Below are 23,270 nucleotides of genomic sequence, written 5' to 3'. Positions count from 1 at the left end.
AAGGCATGGGGAGAGGGAAAGAGAGGGAGGGAGGGAAAAAGCAGACAGACAGACAGGGAGAGAGGCTGAGATAGAGACAGACACAGAGATGACCAGAAATGCGCATGCTGTAATTCTTCCCATTCTGCAGTCTTTCACCAGGAGGAGGAAATGTCCTATCCAGAACAAGCAGGTGGCTCTGATCTGAGTTGTGGCACCGCTGCAGAGAGTTAGCTTACCAGTTGGGAATGAAGATAGGAGGGCTAAGGACATGTCACTTTTCTTCTCTCATCCTCAGTTTATCAACTGGTTGAAAAACAAATGGTTATCTATGTTACAGTGCTGGCTTTAACATATGTCCACACATTCTTTGATACCCCTACCTTCAGGAGGTGGAGCTGAATCCCCTCCCACCTTGAATTTGGACACGATTTAGGAATTCACTTCTAACCAGTGGAATATTGCACAAGTGATGACATGTCACTTTGGATACCAGGTCACAGAGGACACTGTGGCTTCCTCCTTGCTCTCTCTTTGGGATCTCTTGCTCTGGACTAAGTTGGCTGATGTGTCGTGAGGATGCTTAAGCCACCCTATGGGAAGAACCATATGGCAAGGAACTGAGGCTTCCTATCAACATCCATGTGCTTCCCCCTGGCAGGGGATCCTCTGGTCTCAGTCAAGCTTTCAGATGGCCACAGCTGGCCAACAGTTTGACAGCAGCCTCATGAAGTACTCTGAGCAAGAAGATGCCCAGCTAAGTAAATCCCAAATTCCTGGCTCACAAATAATGTGAGGTAATCAATATTTGTTGTTTTAAGCTGCTCTGGGAGTAATGTATTACATGGCAAAACAAAATCAATACAGTTATTTTTCCACTTCTTATTTTTTCAGAGACTATGATTTTCTTTTGAAATCTTCTACCTTTAGAGTCATATGAAATTGTGTTTTCTATTTTCTAATTTTTAGCTATGATAGATTACAGATAGATCATGTGTTCTGGAATATATACCAATATTTAGCAGCTTAAGGAACTTCTCTTGAGCCTCTTCTTTATCTTCAACTTTCTTTTATAACATCATCACCACCACCATAATGCCCTAAGCATGTCATTTACAGATTTTAGAGGTTTACATTCATTATATACTTCCCCCTACAATAATCCAATGAGGTAGATGCTATTTTATTCCATTTTATGTATGAGGAAATTGAGAACTTGAGAGCCAAGTTTCTGATTGAAAGTCACACAGTAAATACTAGAAGTCATACTCTAATTCAGGTCTTCTGAATCCAATGTAATTTTTTTTCCACTATATCAAGAGCCCTTTATAATATGAATGACCATTCAACTTTGTTCCCCAAACACTGACAACCACTCCACATATTAGGTGTCCAATCTCATATTTGGGGATTTTTACATATCTCCCTTCATTTTTACATTGCAGTATTGAGATTTGTTAATAAGTGAATGGATTCTCTTGTTCTCCCTTTTTTCTTCTGGTTCTTTTTAGAAATCATCTAACTGTCTAACTATATCCAAGTTGGGATATTACTCTTTATATTACTGATGACATAGGCAATAAGTATTATGATTCTAGCCTTCTTTGGCTGATCAATTGAATAACTACATTATTTCTATAATTTTGTTATCTACATTTTGTTTTTCTCATATTTTCTTTAATTTCATAATAGTGTATGAAAGTAAAGAACCAAAATCCCAGTATTTGCCAATGAGTTTTAAGTTTTGCACTTTAAGAAAAAAATATTGCCAGAATATCAGGATTTGTTTAACCTTATTACTCCAAATTTATGTTATCATTGATTTTTTTCCATTGAAACATTTTCAAAGAATTTAAGGGTATTTAAGGCAACTATTCTTTTCAAGAGTATGCATCTAAATTATTTGGGGAGATTTAGTAGTCTGGAGGGGGCCCCAAGTATGTGCAATTCTTTACAAGAACCACTTGCCCAAGGTGTTTCAAAACATGGTACTAAAGTGTAAGTTCAGATGTGTGGCATGGTTTTGACCATAGAAAAATAGTAAGTTGTTACATATGGCTTTATGTCTTAAATGAAAAATACATACCAGATTTTATATTATTTTGTTGTTTTGCTTTTTTCAATAAAGCAATGGTGTATTGAAATTCCTATCACCTAGTGTATAGGATAAAAATAGCTCAAGATGTGAGTTCAGAGTTTATGTGGAATGTTTCTTTCTTTCCAAGAGCCTATTTCAAAGAGCCATTCTTTCCATTTAAATATTTTTAATTGTTTTGAATTTCTAAGAGAAAAAACTTTGTAAATTATTCTCTAAAGAATTTTGAGTGTATTGGTCATCTCCTCAGTACACCAAGAAATAAAATGTTTTCTTTGTTCAACATGGTAACTTATTAACATAGATCAAAGCTCCATCAGCACCAATCTTTGCTAACCCAAAGAGAACTTTTCCTCATAATCAAATGATACTGCACAACATTAGAAAAGTCATATAAAAATTCAAATCTTTAATACAGAGAATTCACATCATGTAGCAGATACATAGATAGCAGCAAATTGCACAATACCCACACCAGCATTTGTGTCTTCCTGAGCTTTAGCACGTGCAGTCTGAATTCCCCATTTAGCTCTTCAAATAAATGGATCAAGTGATGCTTTCTAATGATGGTGTTACATGCTCTGCTGTGTTCTAAATGTCTTCAGTTCTTCTGAGGCTCCCTGGATATTCAAAAACGAAACGGCTCATTGGCAGATAGTTTGAGCATCATATTCTTAGAGAGCCAACTAAAGCCAAGAAATTAACCAAATACAGGGACGTTCTAATTTTTAAAAATGATTTCTCTTAACCAGAAGCCATAATCATTATTATGCATTCCTTCAACATCTTTTCTTTGGGGAAACATTTAGGGACAAGGTCTAGTCTTTCTCGTACACTGTTTTTTTCACTACTAGCTGCCTTGACACTCTGGCAAGCTGAGGTGGGTGTTGGCAGCCAAGTCTATTCCTCCCTTTTCAGTGTATGTGACAGATCTCAGTTTGAAGGGCTCTTGCTTCTTCAGGAATTTGTAACATCTCATTCTTAGATAAAGGCAGTGCTGTGTGTTCACATAGTTCCATTTCATTTTTTCTCTTCCTAGGAACACAGAAAGATTGCATTTTTTCAGCCTTCTCTATGACTGCACCAGTACTCACAGATACTTTTTGGCCAGTGAATTGTAAGTGAGAGTAGTAAGGGTCAGCTTTAGCCTGAAGCAAAGAACAGCAGGAAGCCACACATTTCAGATGACAAAGCTAACAAAAGGTAAGCCCCTATTTGGAGCTGTAGCATAAACAAGAAATGTTGTGTTACAGGAAGCTACAGAAATATTGGTGTTGGTTCTTAGCACAGCAAAGCTTATCTGACTCTGATTAATACATATGGGGACTCAGCAGTCCTACCAGATTCCCAGTGTCGGTGTTTGATATTTCATGTATGAGAAATACACTCTACTAATCACTCTTCTATTCAACTGTTTCCTTGTGCAGAGGCAACTCCAAGGGCTAAACGTGCCCAATATTTTCATCTATTCCCTGTAAACTTTGTTAAAAGGATGATTCGTAGTCCTCCTTGAATGGAGAAAATCAGAGCCTACAATGGTAAAAGAGGAGTTAAAGAGATACACAAATTTAAAGATCTTAAACATTTTGTGCATCAGAATCACATGGGAAGTTTATTTCAAGTGCACATCAGCCCTGTTCTAGAAATCCTCATTTAGCTAATCTTGGATGGGTCAAGAAATACACATTTTAATATGAACCCAGAATGGTTCTGATGTGGATACATAAAGGAGTACACTCTGAGAAGTCTTGGGCTAGGCTCTAATAAAGCCTCTCTCCCCTTAAACTTCAATAATAATACAAAACAATAGGGAAAGGCTTTGAGAGAATTCTCATAGATAGTAATTTGACCATAGGATACCTTACCTGAATTATCAAGGGCACAACATTTAAAAACAGACTCCGAACTAATTTCCTGGACCTAATAAATCAGCCCCTCTAGGGGAGGGGCCTGCTCTCAAATCTTCATTATAAAATGCCCCCAAATGATTTTCAGACACACAACAACTTGAAACCATTGCCACAGGGATTGTTTGTCATTCTGTGCTCATCTTTATGATTAGTTCAATTTATTATTCATGACTTTTTCATGAACATAAATTCAAGAGCATTAGTTTGACCAACCACTTCAAATCTTCAAACTGGAAGTGAATGTGCATTTACTAAAGATTTTACTAATTGTAAGAGGCGATAACTAGAACTCACAGTGTAAATGATAGCTGCTGAAATATAAAATTTGTTTTTCAAGGTAAATGGTGAATATATTTTTATTTTTCATTAACACAGATACAAACCATTTCTTTTGGAGGGAAAATATAGCCTGGTTATGAAGTCTAAAAGACACAAAAAATGGTTCTATTTTTTAAATGCTTAAACAAATGTATGGTATTTTTAAATGAAATGGTAGCAATATAAGATCATGCTATGACACATCAGACACTTGATATGACATTTAATTAGCTGTGTAGGGTTTACATTAACTGCCTTTCTGATTTGAATGAAAAAATGGTTCAGATTAAATAGTTCCAGTTAAATGGCTTTGTAATAGAAATACTTTCACTTGAATATTACTGGAATAGTTCTGGAATGGGCACTGGCTCAGGGATTAGAAGCCTAAATTAGAGGCCCAACCCTACTGCTAATGGGCCAGATGTCATTAGGAAAGTCGCTTAACCTGGATATGTTCCTGTTCTGACTGCTCTTTTGCATTTTGTGAGAGTTAAAAAAAAATACTGTATATGATATCAATTTATAAGCCATAAAGCACTCTGAAAATATTCGTGTCTGCAAGCACAAGAGTGATTTCACTATGGATATAGTACTGATCAATGCTGACTGAGCATTTACAATGTAGCAGGCACTGTGTTATGCACTTACATGCATTGTATCTTAATGCTCACGGCTATTATCCCCATTTTAGCTAGCAGGAGATTGAGGCCCAGAGAGCCCATTGTCAAACAGATAATTAGGAGAGAAGACCGACTCACATTCATATCTGTTTGACTTAAAACTCATGTTCCTAAATAACAGCATTTCTATGTAAGTGATATCCATTTAACCTACAATCATACCATTTGAGTTATGAATATGCATGATCCATGAGGAAATTTTCTTATTATCATTTGCCTCACTGAAACATATGGCACTGAATATTACATTCAATTGTAGCATATTGGGTCAGAGACTAATAACATAACCTCCTAGCATTTCTCCATACAGTAAAACGTGTGGTCTATTATCTTTCCAACCCCTATATAGCTAATGCCAAGAAGTATGACTTTATACTGCTTACACTGTACTTACATTGTTATGGAAATTGATACTGACCAAAACAGCTTTTGAGAACACCACACAATTATCTAGCTAGTCATTCATAGTAAGAGCTCATGTTTTATTTCCATACCTCTGCTCCTAGTCTTTTCATTTTTTTCTATACTAAGAAAATAATTCATAAATGACAAAAGTAATTTCTCAATTTTCCCAAAGATATTTTATAGTTTGGGACATTGTGTTAATAAGCAATAGGCTGTTTATGGATAAAAACATTCTCTCTCTTAGAATTTGGAGTAACTTATATTGTCCATTGTTAACCCATTTGGAGAGAAACTGCTATCTGTCTTCCAAGTGGAGATCCTTGAATATTCATCAAGGATGGATTAGAAGGACTGCAATATAGAACATGGATTATGTTCAATCATTTCTGCTGGATATTCAGGTAGGGTGACCTGTCATTTCCAAATTACAAGTCCCGTGATGAGTCACAATAACTCTGGGTGGTCCTTATTCCCTCATCTTCTTGTTTCAACAGGAAAAGGAACTAATAGTTTCTTCTTTTAACAAAGAAAATATCTGCTTTTCTTTCCAAGAGGAACAGTGGTATGAAACTTCTGGTTTTTGCTCTACTCTTCATTTGCTATTAATAACTAAGAGAGGCTGATGCTCATCGGGCCTCAGCTCATTGGCAGCCAGTGCTAAAGTGCTGAAAGTAGATTAAATCATGTCTGGTGAGGCCTTTTGTTGTTTCTTCTGTTCCTGTTCAGGGGTAGCATATTGTGCTTCTAATTATCTTACAGTAAACCCACCAGACCCGGAACCTCTACAGAGCAGACGGAAGGCACACTGTTTTCCAGCTTTTCCTCCACTGATGGAACATTAGGTCAGGTCAACCCTTTACCGAAGGTACAGATGTTTTTGATTTGGGGAGGGAATAAATGTCTCATTATGTCTTAATGGCCAGCCTGCATTCTTCAGTTTCAGTATTGCCAGGGACACTTAAAGCCCCATTTGGACATAGTGTCTTTGGATGAAAATTTTAGTTTTGATATTAGAAACTAGTGGCCCTTGGGATGAATGTGTGTTCATGAGTTTTGGTTGGTTCTTCACCTTTTTTCCTTTTCTCTTGTATTTATTAATTTTTTCAGTTTAAACCATCCTATCACTGAGAGATTAAATACAAACCTGAATTTTTAGGTTCTTTTGAAAAACTGGACAATCCACCAACAGCTAATTCCATGACAAGAATCTAGGTGGAGCTGAGTAGAGGTTGCTCCCTTTTTAAGAAATAAATGCTCTTCAGTTAGTTATAGGACCAGTTATCCCTACTATCTCCCTAAGTGGGAGACCAAAAGCCATATGCCTTTTATGATTGTGTTAAAATGTTTATGGGTGTTAAAAATATATCTGTACCCATGTCCCCACACACTATGGGTCTATATGGAGACCATATATATTGTGTTTTTATCTGGCCCCCTTTTCTCTTTTTTCTTATTTTCTGATCCTTGTAAGCATGTGAATTGATTATCCCTTCTCAGAATCCTGAACAGGAAGGAAGGATTCATGAACCCAACTCTACACTAAAGCTACAATGCTGAATTTTTCCAGCTGTCAGTTCTAAATATATGAAATTTTTATGTGAACTTCCATTTCATTTGAAACATTTCCTCACTCTCTTTTGGTCCTTTCCCAGATTTCTTCTAACACACATTAGAAAGGAACTAGAGGGACACCTCAGCTTTCCTAATGCCTAAACCAAATCTCCATTTCCTGAAATAGAATACTCTTCAGATATGAATACAAAAGTCATAAAAAGTATAAGGGGGAGAGAGAAGTAAAAATTTGTTAGTACAAATGAAATCACATAAAAATATAACTTTATTGACACTAACAACTTTAGGCAGTTTGGAGAACACTTAGTTTACACTGAGACAGAGAACACCATGTATCCCTGCCAAAGTATGTCTGGTTCTTCCAGGGAAACTGTGCTGTAGGTTTTCTGTTGAGCTTAGTCTTACAGCTTCCACCAGAACCAACTCCTTTCCATAAAATGCTCCCTTAGGATATGCATACCCTGTAAGTGTCATAGCCCAGGCATACCTGACTGACTCATAACATGAAGTTGAGCAACAAACTTAAAAGAAAACATATTTAAATCTTTGCTCAGTTTTAGACCACTGGCCAAGGCAGAGGATCATACTTTAGGCAACTTTCACATACTGACCTTCTAGGGCCCAAGAAGAGTGTGCTCTTCTGAGGCTGTTAGACACAATAATTCTGGATTCAGATCCTTTGGGTCTTTTGTCTCCTAGAAATAAATAGTTTTTAAAAATCAGTAAAGGGATCACAATCTGATAGTCCATTAGAAGATAAAAATGTTGATTATCCCCTTAAGCTCACGACACAAAAAGGGCTGGTAGAGAAGCAGCCACCACCCACCACATAGTAATTATAGGATATAAAAGTCATTGTTATTGGATAAATCCGTGAAATGGTGAAGAGCAAGAGCTGAGATCTGGGGAGCAGGGGGCTCCAATCTGGTGCCGTTTTGTATCCACTGAGTCTCTGACTCTCGGGGAACAGGCTTACAGAGGTGTGTCTCCCACTGGGGCTGGGTGTGCATCTCTGCCCGGCTCTTGCTCCTAAGGTGACTTTCTCCTTCACAGTAGGTGACACAGCAGCGACAGGCTGCAGAGGGCTTTCCTCTGTGCTTGGACACGGTGTCTGCAGCTGGAGAGGCCTCAGCCGCCGTCCCTGAGCTCTGGAGTCCTGGGGGCTCTTTCAAACGACTCCTTCTCCTCTGGACGTGGTCCAGACTGATGTCAGACTGGGAGGAACAGCTTTCATTCCAGCCAGAGCTGGCACTCAGACTTCTCAGGGGGAGAGCCAACCGCAAGGCCTTCCAGAATTTAGAGCCAGAATGTTTGGACTTTTCTCCCTTCCAGCTCACAAAAGACACAGATTCCTTCAGCTGCAGGATGCCCGGGTGTGGGTGCTCAAGGGGCCGGTACTCAACGATGATGAGCTTGGTGGCAATGGAGTTCTGGCACATGATGCCCAGTTTAAACTCCAGCATGCTGATGCTCTTTTCTGTCACGTAGTCTGGGCTCAGGACGACGATCATCCTTCGGCTCCTCTGAATGAAATCAAAAACTGCTTCCACCGTATCTATAGGAAAATGAAAGATAGGACAGCGCCTATTGAAAACTTACATGATTTCCAGTTCATCATCATCCATCCTACAAAGGACAGCCAATGAATAAATACTTGGGCAGATAAGATTTCAGTGTGAAATCTCAGTGTAGATGGTTAAGGAATCCATCTCCACCACTTTTACCAATTGTTGTTAAGCTTCTGGTACCTTCAAGGATGATGAATTTACACCTTTAAAAGCAACTAATTTTAGTTCTGTTTGTAAATTATTTCTTGTTTTGAAATATTCTTCCCTGCCACTTTTATTGGGTGGTTTTAACTTTGGCACCTTCAAATATTTGAAATATTTCACTATTTCAATACTGAAACTATTTTGTTCTCAGTATATTTTCTTCTACCTCTAGATTAAATAACTTGAGGATTTTTATCTTATTCTCCATATGACATGGCATCAAATCTCTTCCCCATTTGATCATTTTCCTCTGAATAATATTCAGTTTATATGTATCTCCTCTGAACACAATGCTCCCTCCCGGACACAATCTGCTCAGGAAAGAGCAATAGGAAATACCATGTCCTGAGATCCACAGTTATTTCTGTTTGATACTTAAAAATTTTGGACCCAACATCTGACAACTCATACTGTTGACCCTGTTGTCAGTCAAAATTCCCTTTCTTTCTTGTGTGTATATGTGTGTGTGTGTGTGTGTGAGAGAGAGAATTGGTCTAAAATCAATGACAGGCAACATTGACAGTCAATTCGTTAAGACTGACAAAGCATTCAGTTCTAATGGTTACTGAGGTAGATTTGGGCAGATCCCAATGGCAGGTTCTTGAGATAAATGCAGGGCTTAGCACACTATGATATTTAAGAGTTTCAACAATGTGATTTTGTGAAGGGAAGGAATTCCAAATGTGTAAATCACAGCCATTGACAACTCTGAAAATAGGTTGCTGCAGACAGACCATGAGGTTGAGTGCCTGCGTTTCTGGGGTCAAGGGTGAAACAGTGATGGAGAGACTTCCTAGTCTGTGAAGACAAGCTGAATGTTTGCAGTGAATTTGATCATTATGAACTTGATAGAAAATGAAGGAAAGAACTGTGCTCCTTATCAGATTAGCTCCTTGCAGTTAGTGAATTTGACGGGAAATTGGAAGAGACACGTGCTCAGTTTTTAAGAACTTTTGACTGGTTTGTCAAGAGTGCCCAGTGTTTTAGAGAATTTTTGTTTTGGTCTTAAAAGATGTCTTAATTTTCACTTACTTTTAAAGTGTGTGTGTGTGTGAATGTGCATTTTTGGTAACTTCTTTGTCCTGTCTAGTTTTCCTGGCCCTAGTCCTGCTCAAAATTTTACGTAGTTGCCTTTCATAAGCTTGACAGTGTGAGAGTAGGAAGCCTACTCCTTCTCCTGTCATAATATATTCGATATAACCTCAAGACAGGTTTTTCTTTAATTCTTGGTACCCACCTTGAAAGTGTAGAATTTAAATTTGAAAGAGGGCAATGCTAAAAAAAACTGTTGTGAATTGTGGCATTCCCTGCACTGAGGAATGGATGTAGGAGATGCTTCTTAGAGGGGGTTGGGCTATGTTTAGGGTTCTTTACATAGCACTTTGAAGGAAGCTGCTTCCATATTATCAAGACTTCATATCTAAGGATATGAATTGTTATAATTTTTTAATGCTGATGACTGTTTGGAAAGAGAGTGATAAATATGGTGGTTTATCCTTTTGGCTGAAAAAAATGAGGTGCGGCTGTAGAGGCTCTGAAGAGTTTGAATTTCTCGTCTGAAACTCTTCAATACTCCAGAGTACTCCTGTCTTTAAAAGTCATAATCTCCCTGGAGTTCACCTAGAAGAAAATGAGGGCTGTAATTTTGTTCTTTGGCTATGTTATTAGTGTATGAAAGAGCAGCAAACCCCTTTCTTGAAGAGTAGGACAAAACTGACGGGCAGTTAAAAATGGAGGGGGGACACGTAATTAGGAAGTTGGATCTGAATTCAAATAGTGGTTTCCTCATTTATCTGCATCTTAGTATCTCTGAGTTCATGCATCTGTAAAATGCATATGAGCACACACTTGCAGGGCCCTTCAACAGCTTAGAGATACCTATGTGTAAATGCCTAGCACATGGTAGATGTTTAAATTAACCACTGTTGTTACATTATTATTATTCAATGTCTAGTAAGCATAATATTAAAAATGTATGGACCAATGCTGATTGAATTCGAATCGACTCTTGATAGTAACTTTAGAGAATCACCTTAATATCTGGATTTATAGGAGAATAATGAATTCTAAAAATTCTGTCTATTCAGTTTAAAATAAATGTGAATAAAAAAAATACTACCTGTATTTTCAAATATTCTTCCCTGACACTTTTATCTCCAAGCCCATTGCTCTCTCTGCCTCTGTCTCTCTCTCCATACAAACACACACACACGCACACACACACATACACAACCTGCTGTACTAGAACACTCCAATTTACTTAAGTATCTTTTACTGACATGTAAAGAAAATGTTCTTCAGATGAAGTTTATATTTTTCTCAGATTTCTCAGAAAGAGAACATTTATAACATTTCTTTTTATGTGTAATATTAATTCTCTTTATTCTCATTTTTATGCCCAAACATGAAAAGAAAGACATGGAACACATGAACAAAATAAAATGCAAAGCTGAAAATAAATGGTTTATTTTTTAAATAAACACATTTACAAACCAAATGGAAAATGGAAAATACAAAAGTTTATGAATAAAATAAAAAAGATAATCTTAAATTATTAAAACCTATGGAAAGAAAATGGATCATTAACAAGTGGAGTGATGCTTTTGTTTCTTAATACAGTGGTGTGCTTGTTTATTAGAATTCTACGGAATCATCCAAGTTACAATATAGAAGAGAATTTAATAAATTTTATATGATTGTGTAATTAGATACTGTATATATCATGGTTCTTTGTTAACTTGTGTGCAGGTCTTTATATAATAAACCTAAAATCACTAAGTTTTTTTTTTTAACATTAGAGGCATAGTTAACACTAGAGAGCAATTTCTGCTCGCTCTCAAAATTATATTTCCCCATCTCCCTCAAACATTCTATATTAGGCATCTTCTGGGACATAAAACAAATAATCCCGAAAAAAAATTATCTTATATCATTTAAATTTGAGATGCTTTAGACTTCAGCACTTGGAAAATTTCAGTAACAAAGACAGGAATATAAATAGGAAAAAAAAAATCAAAAAGTTTCTAGGGGCATACAACAGCATCTTGGATAAATATGGAATCCAAAAGTGCAAAAAAAAAAAATGCAGCATTGGCAAGAGAATGGCCCCTTGGTGATGGGACTGTCTCCCACTTACCTAAAGCTATGCAAAAATTGATATTCAAAGTATATCTGGAATCAGCTCTCCTGTGGTCTTGCAAGTGAAGGGTTAATAGGAGAAGAAACTGTGTTTTGTAATATGGAAAAACATTCATAAAGCTAAAAAATGATATCCAAGAGTGACTCCATACAATAGTTTTATGGTAAAAAATTTATGAAGATTTTGTTTTAAAATAATAACACCTCTAAAGATAAATGAGGTACTATGCACTTAAATACTGCTGACAGACACATAAATATTGGAAATAGTTTTAGAATTTCTTATCAACATTTATATTACTGGGCTAAGGTTGTCTTTAAATTATGAATTACGGTATTTCATAGGATACTCAGGCTCACTTACAGGTATTTTCTTTTCTTTTCCTTTATTGCTCAACAGTCCAAATAGAGACTAATCTAGTAGTTGAGCATTGATATTAGCATAGCTTACTTTCTAAGTGTGTGTGCTTGGAACATAGTCGATGATTGGTTAATGCTAGAAGCCTGGGTACTATTCAGGAGTGACCATGGAAGCTCTGTGCACAACAGATGCCACTGCACCCATATCAACTGTTGTAGTAGTAAGTTATTTATTACTAATTCAGGGAAGACAAGAACTAACAAGTACCACTTTGTGAGCTGTGAATTCACAAATATTAATGTACAGAGAACAACGACACAAAAATGTTACAGTAAAAACATAATTTAAAAACTGACTAAGAGTTCCAGGGGTATGTAATATAGTGCCAATGGCTATTTAAAGTCATATGCATGTGTGTATGCATATGTATATATACATACATATAATGAATGTATGCATATGTGTGCATATATGTACATATGTAATTCATATGTGTATGTATGCAATAATACATATATAATTTGTGTGTATATATGTACATATATTTTAAATCTGTATGTACCATAGAAATTCACCACTCTGTAAACTCTGGACTTAGTTTTCACTTTTCCAGGTCTTAAGAACAATAACATTTTACTTAAAACAAAGTAAAACAAGTTTCATTGTCAGTGACTTTTCAGACTGATTTGTTTGAGTGTATTAACTGTACCAGTGAAGAAAATATGGGAAATGCTGCGAGTCCAGTTAATTTTCTTAGAATATTAATGCTAAACACAACTTCCAAGGTTTCTGAGTATAACTTCCATACTTTTACAATGGGGGAAACAAGTGAGAAGTCGCTTTCCTAATATTCACAGTAGCAAGGTTGCAATTAAAAGGCAAATGACCAAATGCTCTGTTCTGTGCTTTTCTCACAAGCCAGAAAATGCCCTAAAAGCATTTTGCTGTTATTTCACTCTCTATTAGCACCATTAGGAAAAACTTCCTATCCGACCGAACCAAATGTGGAGCCGCCTGCCCCCCGAACGCCTGACAGCAAGGCAGAGTAGACAGGAAGATGGAGTGATGAATACGGTTGAACCACAGATGTTCAGTATAACAACAAAAAATATGAAATATTTTTCAGCTTGACAAATATGACATCAATTACCTGAGATAGAAGGCACAGGGTGTATAGTAGGAAAAAAACTGCAGGCAAGTCCTTTAAATCAATAAGGAACCTTTCGGTTTTACTGCTTTGTTACAGTTCTAAGTGAGCGTCAGTCTTGCCAAGAGGGTGTATTTTAGAGCAGAATGAGCAAAGAGCTCATTATCCTCAGCTAAAATAAATTTAGGCCCTGATTATCTTTTTAATGCATGAGTAAAAATAAAAGAAAACTATACTTGAAAACTCATAATGACCCTGTTAACAGATGATTTCTCTTTAAGAGGTCTCTAAATCCACAGCAAAAGGCTGCCGCACAATGTTAAGATTATGAATGAGAGAGAATAAAGACATGTGGGGACAGGGATAGAGGATGCATAAAGAGGAAATTCGCATCAATCAAGTCTTTGCCTGCAAAGAACAGAGTGACATCAGATCTGGTGACAGCCCGGGGGCACTATCCCTCTAGACCTCAGCATTGCCTGAGGGGGCAGAACGGGCAAGTGACACCATCACTTGGAATTTTTCCCTATGGAGAAGCTTTGATAGAATTGTTTTCTGTTCATGTAATAATAAACTGGGAATAAAGAAGGGGTGTTTCTTCCTTCTTGGAGCGCCCTTGGTTCTTTTAACCCCTTTTTCATCCCTTTCATACATTTTTCAGGGATGAATAGGAGAGACCCTGCTCGCCACCTCTAGACCACCTGGAACTCCTCTTCACCGGCATGGCCACCTGCAGCTGCTTCCAGAACCTGCCCTGTGGATACTTGGATTTCTCCCCTTTCCATTTAATGACCGTGAGCACCGTCTTAGCCCTCTTCAGCTCCTTCACCTTCGTGTCCTTCACAGCTTTGTACTGTACTAAAATGACGTTGATGTTGCCCCGAGAGGCCATGTTTTCTAGGCCAGCCTTGAGCTCCAGGAGGGCTTGGGTTCCCTGGAGCACGTAGTTGGGGCTTAGGACAACCAGGAGGCGTCTGCTTTTCTGAATGAAGCTCAAGGTCTCATCTGTGACAACTGGGAAAGAAAACACCATGGGGATTAGTGTTGGCCAAGAACTCCCCAAAAGCATGGGGCTTGAGAAAGTGTAGGGAAGGTAGGGTAACAGCCTGAGAAAGGAGGTGAAACTGTGCACTCTATTCACTAAATGCCATTTTCCCAGGAAAAATTGGTATTATGCATGAGTATTCCACCCCCAAAAGAATTCCAAACAGGCATGAAGCCCAAATATACTTCTTTGACCTTGGTCTTCAAAGGCATTATTTGGGACATAAGGAATAGATGGATTGTACTGAAATTAATTTCTTCAAAGCATCTGGTATGTTACAGCCCAGTCAAATCAGCTCCTGAGCCCTTTCTCCCAAGGGTACCCATGTAATCAATGCTCTGCTGCCAGTGGGTATTCAAAAAGATACACATTATAGAGTCAAAATCATGGAAATTCATTTTTTAAATTAATACAGGAGGGCAAGAGTAGGGAATTTTGGTATTGTAAAGTCCCTCTCTGTTTCTAGACACCTCCCCAACTCATACTGGTATCGCTTTGTGGTTGGATTAAGACCTTAAAAAAAATCTAGCCAACTGAATTTCATTTTGGATGGCATTACACTCTTAGCTCAGCTTTCTATTCTGCTTTCTGCTCTGGAGCCTAAATTAGTCCCTGGATCTTTCTTTTTAAACTCCTATCATTACTATGAAGCCATGTGTTTCGGCAGCTGCTCACTGATGTGTCTGCGCTCACTAACAGGCAAATGCTTTCTTCAGGTCAGAAGAGAAGAAGAAAAAACAGGGAAAATGGAAATGCAGTGCTATTTTATTCTGTTTTCAAGGGTTCTGATTAGTTCCTGTCACTAAATTCTTGGGAATAATCTATCTTCTCCAGATTGGTTATGGAGGACTGTATAATCCTTTACCTAGAGTTTGGATAGGAGCCAGCTCCACGGAATACACTAGTGCTATGGAAAGCTATTTCACGTCTTACCATACTCCCCTAAGCAGTCATTTGGCCCCTTAATCTTCACAGGTATAAAGGCAGTGGGGAGAGACTTGCAATTAAAATACCATGTGCAGTCTGGAGGAGAATCTAAGAATAAGTAATTGTCTACTCCAAGCAGTGCTCCTGGAGGCTGGCTACATGTATGCATGGAAAGAGACCCAGAGGCAGAGAGGACCGAGTATAAGCAGCAGAGAGAATGCAAAAGAACACGATGATCAACCATCAAAAGTAAGACGCAAGAGTAACCATGCAGGACTCGAATTCTTCAAAGAATTATCAACTGCTATCAGAAGGTCTTACATTGCTGTTATACTGTATATCTTCATATATCTTCATGCAGTAAATAAATATTTGTTGAATGGCAGTACGAATGAATAAATGATTTAGGATTTTAAGTTCTAAAATGAATGGAATTTATCCTTTGACTGTATAATCAAGTCATCATTTCCTGGCAGAAATACACTGAAGGAGCTATCCACTGCAGAACACAAACATAATGGACTTCTGGGTGATGAGCTTGGGAGAAAAAAATAACTGATCCAGCTAATTCAAAATGAGAACAAACTTTTAAGTCTATTCTGTATCTCAGTGACCCATGTAACATTTTTAAAAACATGTGAAACGATTAATGTAAACAGGATTTTAGGGGAAGAAAATTAGTTTGTTGTACTGAAGATCAGAGACATTACATGCATTTCAACAGTTTAACAGGACTTCAGAATTCTATTATTAAACATGCTCAAATGGACCATCCCTGTGTGTTACTATGTAGATCTGAAAATTAGAGATGTACTTTTATTTTAAAACATTCAGCAAACAACGCAAGAGTCAAGCTTCCTTTTTTTTTTTGACCTACTGCAATATACTGGCCTTTATAAGATTATAAACTCTATTTCAAATGTATACAGTGACAGAAAGGAAAGGAAGAAACAGACCCAAGGTAAAGGGGAATTTGAGTAGTGCTGGTTTGCTAGAAAACCAAAGCGAGGCAAAGGAAATTAGCAAATGCCGAAGGCAACTATTCTGATTTATTATCAGTGAGTAATAGAAAGACAGATTCCATGCACTTTTTCTGCATTTTATTTTTAGTATAATTGAGTAAACCTCACCTTTGTAAAAGTGTTCTGGTTGAACTTAGCCTTTGTAAAAATAATTTTAAGCAAATTAATGCAGATTGGCCTAAAATTTCTAAAAACCTAAGGTGAATAAATAGGACATTTAAAGCTATGGCATTTAGTAGAGCACTGATCCACTGAGCGTCCATGCTTTCACCAGTTTTTCTTAAAACTTACAAGGGAAAACTATTTTAATACCACAAACCACACTTAAATAACCTACATCTTACAATGTAGTTTTATTCCTGCTACTACATTAAAGAATTGGACATTAAATGTCCAAAGGTGCCAATATAGAGATATACCATGATTCTCATACATGACCCAAAACAAAGGATCCGCTTGACCCTTCATGGCAGCATCACCAGTACTCATATGAAAATACCTACTTCCCCCAGGCAGACTGTCTCGGTCAAAGATGCACAACTTGTATCCAAATTCGTTCTCCAAAACACCACGGAGGGTCAGCAATACAAATTCTTCTTCTTCCGCATTCCGTGCATAGGATACATAAATATCATATTCCTTTCCATCTAGCAAAAGGAACATAGGTCCAACATAAATTAGGAAAAGTTTTCAATAGTATTGCATTTTTTCTTAAATCAAACATTTGCATATTAGACATTTTCATTTTTCACATATGTGAATGACTTGACAGATTTCAGTGATTTCCCACTTGTGACAGGTCTCTAGGCAAAATGACTATTTTAAGGTGTAATTGCAAATTCATCTGATGAGTCTTCTACTCATCTCACTGCGTTCAGTTTTTAAAGTGGAGAATGAGTGAGGGTTGGCTCATTCAACTATGAAGTAAGAGAATCAGGATGAAGATAGTCAGTCGTAGGTACTGGCAATTAAAACCATGCAGAAAGTTTCTAGTTTCTGTCCTAGTATGTCACTCACTAATATATTAGAACCACAAATAGAGCAAAACTTTTAGAAACTGTCTAAATTATTTATACCTGAAAACAGCTACAGTTAAAAATATACTTATGTTCAATAAACCAGTCTTTCCCAAAGTTGTCTAATTGTAAAAATTATCTCTCATTAAAAATACTGTGTCTCTTCCACAAACCTATTGAATGAAAACCTTTATGGAGTGGGTCTAAGAATCTATATGTTTAAGTGTTCCATTCTTGTTACTAGGCAAATCTGCAGTAGAAAAGTGTTTCTTAAAATTTAATGTGCACATGAATCATTTGGGAATATTGTTAAAATGTGAATTCTGATTCAGAATAGGGGTTAGACTGAGGTTCTCCTTTTAATAAACTTCCCTGGAAGGCTGATGTGGCTGATGCATGCATCACCCTTGAGTTCAAAGAAGGTATTGTCCAACACAGCAGACACGAGCCACATGTAGATACTGAGCATTTGAAATGCAGCTGGACTGAATTGGGAGATGCTGTCAGTGTAAGATATAATACATTCAGAGTTTTAAGAATTCTTAGTAACAAAAATAAGACTAAAATATCTCCCATAACTTTTTAACATTTGTTACATGCTATAATGAAAAAAATGGAATATACTGAATTAAATAAGATATATTATTAAAATAATTTTCATGTTCTTTTAACTTTTCCTAATGTGACTTCCAGAAAAGTTTAAATTACATATGTGGCTTATATTATATTTCTAGTTAGACAGTGCTGGTCTAGACTAAACCACACATTGAGCCAAGAAAGCAGAATAATATGCATTAGAAAGATTTTCAATAGTAAGGGCTGAAACAGAAGGAAGTCTGATTAAATCTTCCAGTTAATCTAGCTTTTATCGAGCCAACATGTTTTCTAAAGATGACAGTAGAGGAGATTTACATCAAACTTCCATTACTCACCTAAAATGGTTTCATCTGTTCCAAAATGAGCCCGGTAAAATAGGACCATCTCCAGCCAGTAAACATGGTAAACAACAATGAGAATTACTACCAGCAGGACTGTGGCTCCAAACCCACATGCCAGTTCCACTGTGTATCTTGGAGCTATCAATGGAGTGAACAACAAAGAAGTAATTGATTTCTGTGCGGTGATCACAGTGACCCATCATCCTGCAAATGGATGGGTAAGCCAAACAGCTGAGTCATGTCCCTGACTTGTATGTGTGAACAAGCAGAGATAACACGGTAGGGTTTAAGCACTCTGTTTTAATACTAGACTGTGGCATATTTATCTTGTTGTTTCCAACACCTGGCAAAGAAGGCATTTTTAACTGTTCAATTACTTGAATAGACTTTGATGGTCTACAAACTAAAACCATCTTAGCATTGGGAAGGATTTTAGACACTCATCTAATTCAGCTCATAATCTGATACCTGAATGTCCTCAAAAATGCTTTTGAAAAGTGTAACTCCATCCTCTGCTTGTCCATCGCTTGGGATGGAATCCTTATAGTACCCAGATTAGACAATGATCTTGGTAAAATTTTAAATGTTAGAGCAGTTGAATTGAGTAAAAATTTTAGTGTTTCCATTAGCCTTAATTTCATTCTCTTGTCAGTGTCATATGGAAAAAATATAATTGTTTCCATTATGTCTGGAAATAAACCTCAAATATCTTATTGTCATTGGGCAGAAACAGAGGATATCCACCAAATACTGATTCTGAAAGTATCTCTCATGTGTACAGTTCTAGGATACACACTGCAAAGACTGATTTGCAATATCCAGGTGTGGGCAGATTCCCAAATTATCTGTGAATATTTATATCATAAGCACCTTAGCAGCTTATTTGGGAATATCAGAAATAGAATGATCTAACTCCCGATTATCTAAAAACTAGATGTTAACTTAGCCCTGTAAACAAGGTCTGCCACAATCACATGACCAACTACCTGTCTTATTTACTATTGCCCTTTCATCCAAAACAAAAGGAAGATTTACCTTCGTGCCTTCACTCATGCTGTGACTTCTGACTGGACTAGTCCTTTCCCTTCCTTTAGTTTTCAAGTTCATGCTCAAATGTCATCATTTTTGTATAAACTTTCCTAGAACAAGACTCTTCTTGCAATCTGACCCTGCTCCACAGACATTCCTACTCTTCCCATTCTTTGTAATTCTAATACAACATTTTTCTTATATTGTAATTTGGCTACAAGCCAAATTGTAATTTGGCTTCTCCACTCTCACTCCCCACTAAACTATCCACTTGCATTCTTCTAGGTGGAGACTGTCTTCTTCATTCATCCTACCCCTAACACCTAGTATCTCAATGAACATTTTCAGATATAACACTTCTGGGTGTTTAAAATAAATCTAGTATTACACTATGTGTCAACAACTTCATTTGGCTGCTCTATTAGCTTGTGATAATGAAGCTTAGAGTTTAAAGAAGGAACAAGCTACTTGATGGATCTAAGACAGAAAGGGTCTCTTCCCTCTTAGAGCTAATGTTCCAGTGCAGTGAGATAAGGAAATAAATATGTAAGACAATATTACATATGATCAGTGCTATAAAGGAAATAAATGAGGGCAATATGACAGAGCTTAACTGAGGGGCTGGGTTAAAGGGGGAAGTATATCAGATAAGGGTGGTAAAAAGCCTTCTCTGAGCCACTGAACTTTATAAGTGTTAAGTGTTTGCCAAAGCAAAGCTGGGATTGTTATCCAGCCTCCCCAACTCCAAAGTCCAGAGATTTTTGCACAGCACTACCATGAGATTCAATTATTGATAATATAAATGGTAGAAAAATCCCCTTCTAAAAATAGATATATGTCCCAAGAGGAAAATAGTAAGTAGCCTGTAGGGGAAGCTGAAGTTCTCTAATTAAACGGCCAGTCTTAGAGTTGCAAGTTCATTGTCCTAAACTCAGGATACTAATCCTATTGCAGCGAATGGGTTGGGGCTCCACAGTGAAGAATTATTATCAGTTACTCTTCCACTCAAAATCTCAATCTTGTTCCATCAAAAATGATGCTTTAAAATAAGAAAACTCCATCATAAAATACCAGAGGATATGTCAATAAAGTTGTTGAGAATTTACTGATAAATTTGGGTGGAATGAAAATTGCTGTGTCCCTGGTTATTTCTGAGTACATGTTAACAGTACATTGTGGTAATTCCCATTGTTATCTTCACTATTTGCTCAGTTATTTTGGCTCTCTCTGGATGGATATTTTGTGACACAGAGAAAAAAGGTCAGTGGATGCACTTACCTGAAACAGATTTTTTAAAAATGTCAATAGATATCTTGCTTAATGATCCAGGGATCAATTGCCCTCATAAATTCCCATCTGTCACATTCATTTTACTACTGCCTATTTTACTTCTAGTGGGACTTTTCAGTTGGTCTTGTGTCATACAATTACATATGTCTGTGTTTTGTGGGGATCTCTTGATGGTATCAAGAGGTTCCCAGGGCTAATTAACTAGTTGAACTCTTCAGATAAATAATCCATATGCCTGAATTTCTAAATGGCTTGAATCACATGCAGGAAGTGCTCTGATATCAGCACTTCAGTAAAAATAAATAAATAAATAAAGTCCAGTACCAAAAATAAATAAATAAATAAATGAAAATAAAAAAATAAAGCTTTGCTGGCTTACAGGGAAAGGGTGGTCCTCAGTCCCCGTTTTATGTCTGCCCCAGCTGGTCCTCTGATGCTTTTGCATAAAGAGGATTACAGTGTAATCCCAGACCAAGGGTTTCCAGTTAGGAAGGGGTGGTACAGTTTGACCAAACCGGACTCCTAAATTGCTTCTCTTTGACTCACTGACAAACTGATTCAGGATATGGTCAAATTTAGTCACTTGCTCTGCTGCTGCTCTTCCCTCCACCAGAATTCCCTCCATCCCTTTGGCAGTTCTGTAGTAGTAAGTGGCTCCAAAGCCCACATTTCCAGCTAATCACCCTTGGTTAAACCAGTCTAGTACTTCAGCTTCAGTCTTTTTTCCCCTGTTTTAAGTTATTGGTCTACAATCTTGTTTCTTGTTGAAAACCTAAATTACTCTCTTCATCTTCATTATTGTGGTTGGGGCCTTGCTATCCACTGAGTCTTCCAACCAAACGCTTATTATTTCCTGCCACAGAATCTGTTGCTTTTCCTTGCTGAATTGCTGGGGCTGCTTGATAGGTTTGGAACAATGGTAATGGCCATCTTCTTGGATTATAAACAAAAAGAATGCTTTGTTTAAATGACAGTAAACCAGACAATTGAATTGACTTATAGACCTGATTTGTTTGGCTATCATAGCATATTAAAACTTGTTAGTTTGGACTTTGCTTCTGACCTTATTGAAGGAACTGATGCAAGAATAGCCTTCTCTCCATAATGGCTACTCTAACAGCTTTTTAAAGATGAACAATTGGTAGCATGAAGAGGTGATTCGTGAGAGAAAAGATACACAGACGGCAAGCCCACAATCACAGGCTTTTTGCCTGAAGTTACCCTGGATGGTGGCATAGAATGGGGAAAACCAGAGATGTACAGTCATTGCAATGAGCTAAGGAGACAGAAAACAGGACCATGGAGTCTATTGAATTTATAGACCTGGGTGAAGAGGGAAGAAAACTGTGTAGCACTCTAGACATATAAAAGGGGTTATCTAAAGTCTTTGGAAAAATACAAAGCTTTGCATATTTAGGGTGACATTTCACACAGTCATACAAAGAACAGCTACTAGTGAAAGAAAATCTACCAGGGGAAGAAACAACTACTGGGGAAGTGGGAACTGAAGAATTCTAAGAGCACATCAGGGCTGGAGGACACCTGAGTTAAGACCACTCAGAGGAAAGAAATTTTGTTTATCTCCCCAACTATTAGGTAGAGGCCCCAGATAGTCTGTGTCTGAGAAATAGGTGCAATGTAGACTTAGAGAAAAGCTATTTTAGACCTCCTCTAGCAACAATAAGCAAGGCACTTCAAAAACAGCCAAGCTGTTAGGCAAGTAAATTAACTATGTATTAGAACAAAACTCAATAATGCAACATTCATAATGTACTGTATATGATTAAAAAAAAACAAAATAAAAAGCAAAAAACATGACCCATACTCAGAAGAACAGTCAGCCAACAAAAACAAAATCAGAATAGACAAAGATGATATAATTAGCAAATAAGTACTTTAAAATGGGTACTATAAATATGCTTCTTTCATTTAAGTGGAAAAAAAGGCAAAAGGCCATGAACAAAAAAAATAAAAAGAAAGACAAAAAAAAACCCAAAAAACAAAACCAGAAACAAAAACAAAAAAAAGGCCATAAACATTATGAAGAGCAAATAGGAAATATCAATAGAGACATTTTTGATGGAGAAATGGAAATCCCAAACTGAAAAATACAATTCTGAAATTAAAAACACTGTAGATTAAACATCAAAAAATAGATAATCAGTGGACACTAGAAACTATCAAAATCAAAACATAGAGGAAAATAAAGGATGAAGCTAAAAATAATAAGAACATCAATGATACTGACTAGTCTGTCATAAATTTTATTGTTCTTCTAGAACAAAAGGAAAGAATGAATGAAAGAATGACCAAAACATATTTGAAGAAATGGCTGAATTTTTTCAAATTTAATGAAAAATATACACCCAAAGAATCAAGAAGTTTAAAGAACATTAAATAAGTATATACAAATAAAAAACAAACCAAAGGATAACAATTTTGAAAATCGATGACAGAGAGAAAAATCTTAAAATCTGCCAAAGAAAATAAAATGAGACACACATAAAGGTTTAATGATAAAAACAAACAAAAACACTGCCTAACTCACATTGGAAATAATATTAGACAGAAGACAAGAGAATGTCATCTTTGAAGAGCTGAATGGGAAAAAAGAAACACTTCCAAC

The 23,270-nt window shown here is 36.9% G+C and overlaps 1 protein-coding gene across 2 annotated transcripts in view; it reads right to left on the bottom strand.

Annotated features, from left to right (window-relative positions):
* Positions 1–7,198: 7,198 nt before the first annotated feature.
* IL1RAP (interleukin 1 receptor accessory protein) overlaps positions 7,199–23,270 on the bottom strand; it is a 119,149-nt gene continuing 103,077 nt past the window's right edge. Inside the window, exons 9-11 of one of the 2 annotated variants that reach the window (XM_036875196.2) lie at positions 18,320–18,463; positions 16,875–17,018; positions 7,199–8,514 (exon numbers count right to left, since the gene is read on the bottom strand). In XM_036875196.2, coding sequence (XP_036731091.1) covers positions 7,796–8,514; positions 16,875–17,018; positions 18,320–18,463 — 1,007 coding nt within the window. In that variant the 3' untranslated portion in view covers positions 7,199–7,795. Of the gene's footprint in view, positions 8,515–10,981; positions 14,392–16,874; positions 17,019–18,319; positions 18,464–23,270 lie in introns of those variants that run through there. The other variant, XM_036875197.2, reaches the window with a different exon arrangement.

The sequence above is a fragment of the Manis pentadactyla genome, chromosome 1 (genome assembly GCF_030020395.1).
Source record: "Manis pentadactyla isolate mManPen7 chromosome 1, mManPen7.hap1, whole genome shotgun sequence".
In the NCBI taxonomy this organism is placed as follows: domain Eukaryota; kingdom Metazoa; phylum Chordata; class Mammalia; order Pholidota; family Manidae; genus Manis; species Manis pentadactyla.
The sequence above is the reverse complement of the archived record's forward strand: the minus strand, read 5'-3'. Positions and strand labels throughout refer to the sequence as shown.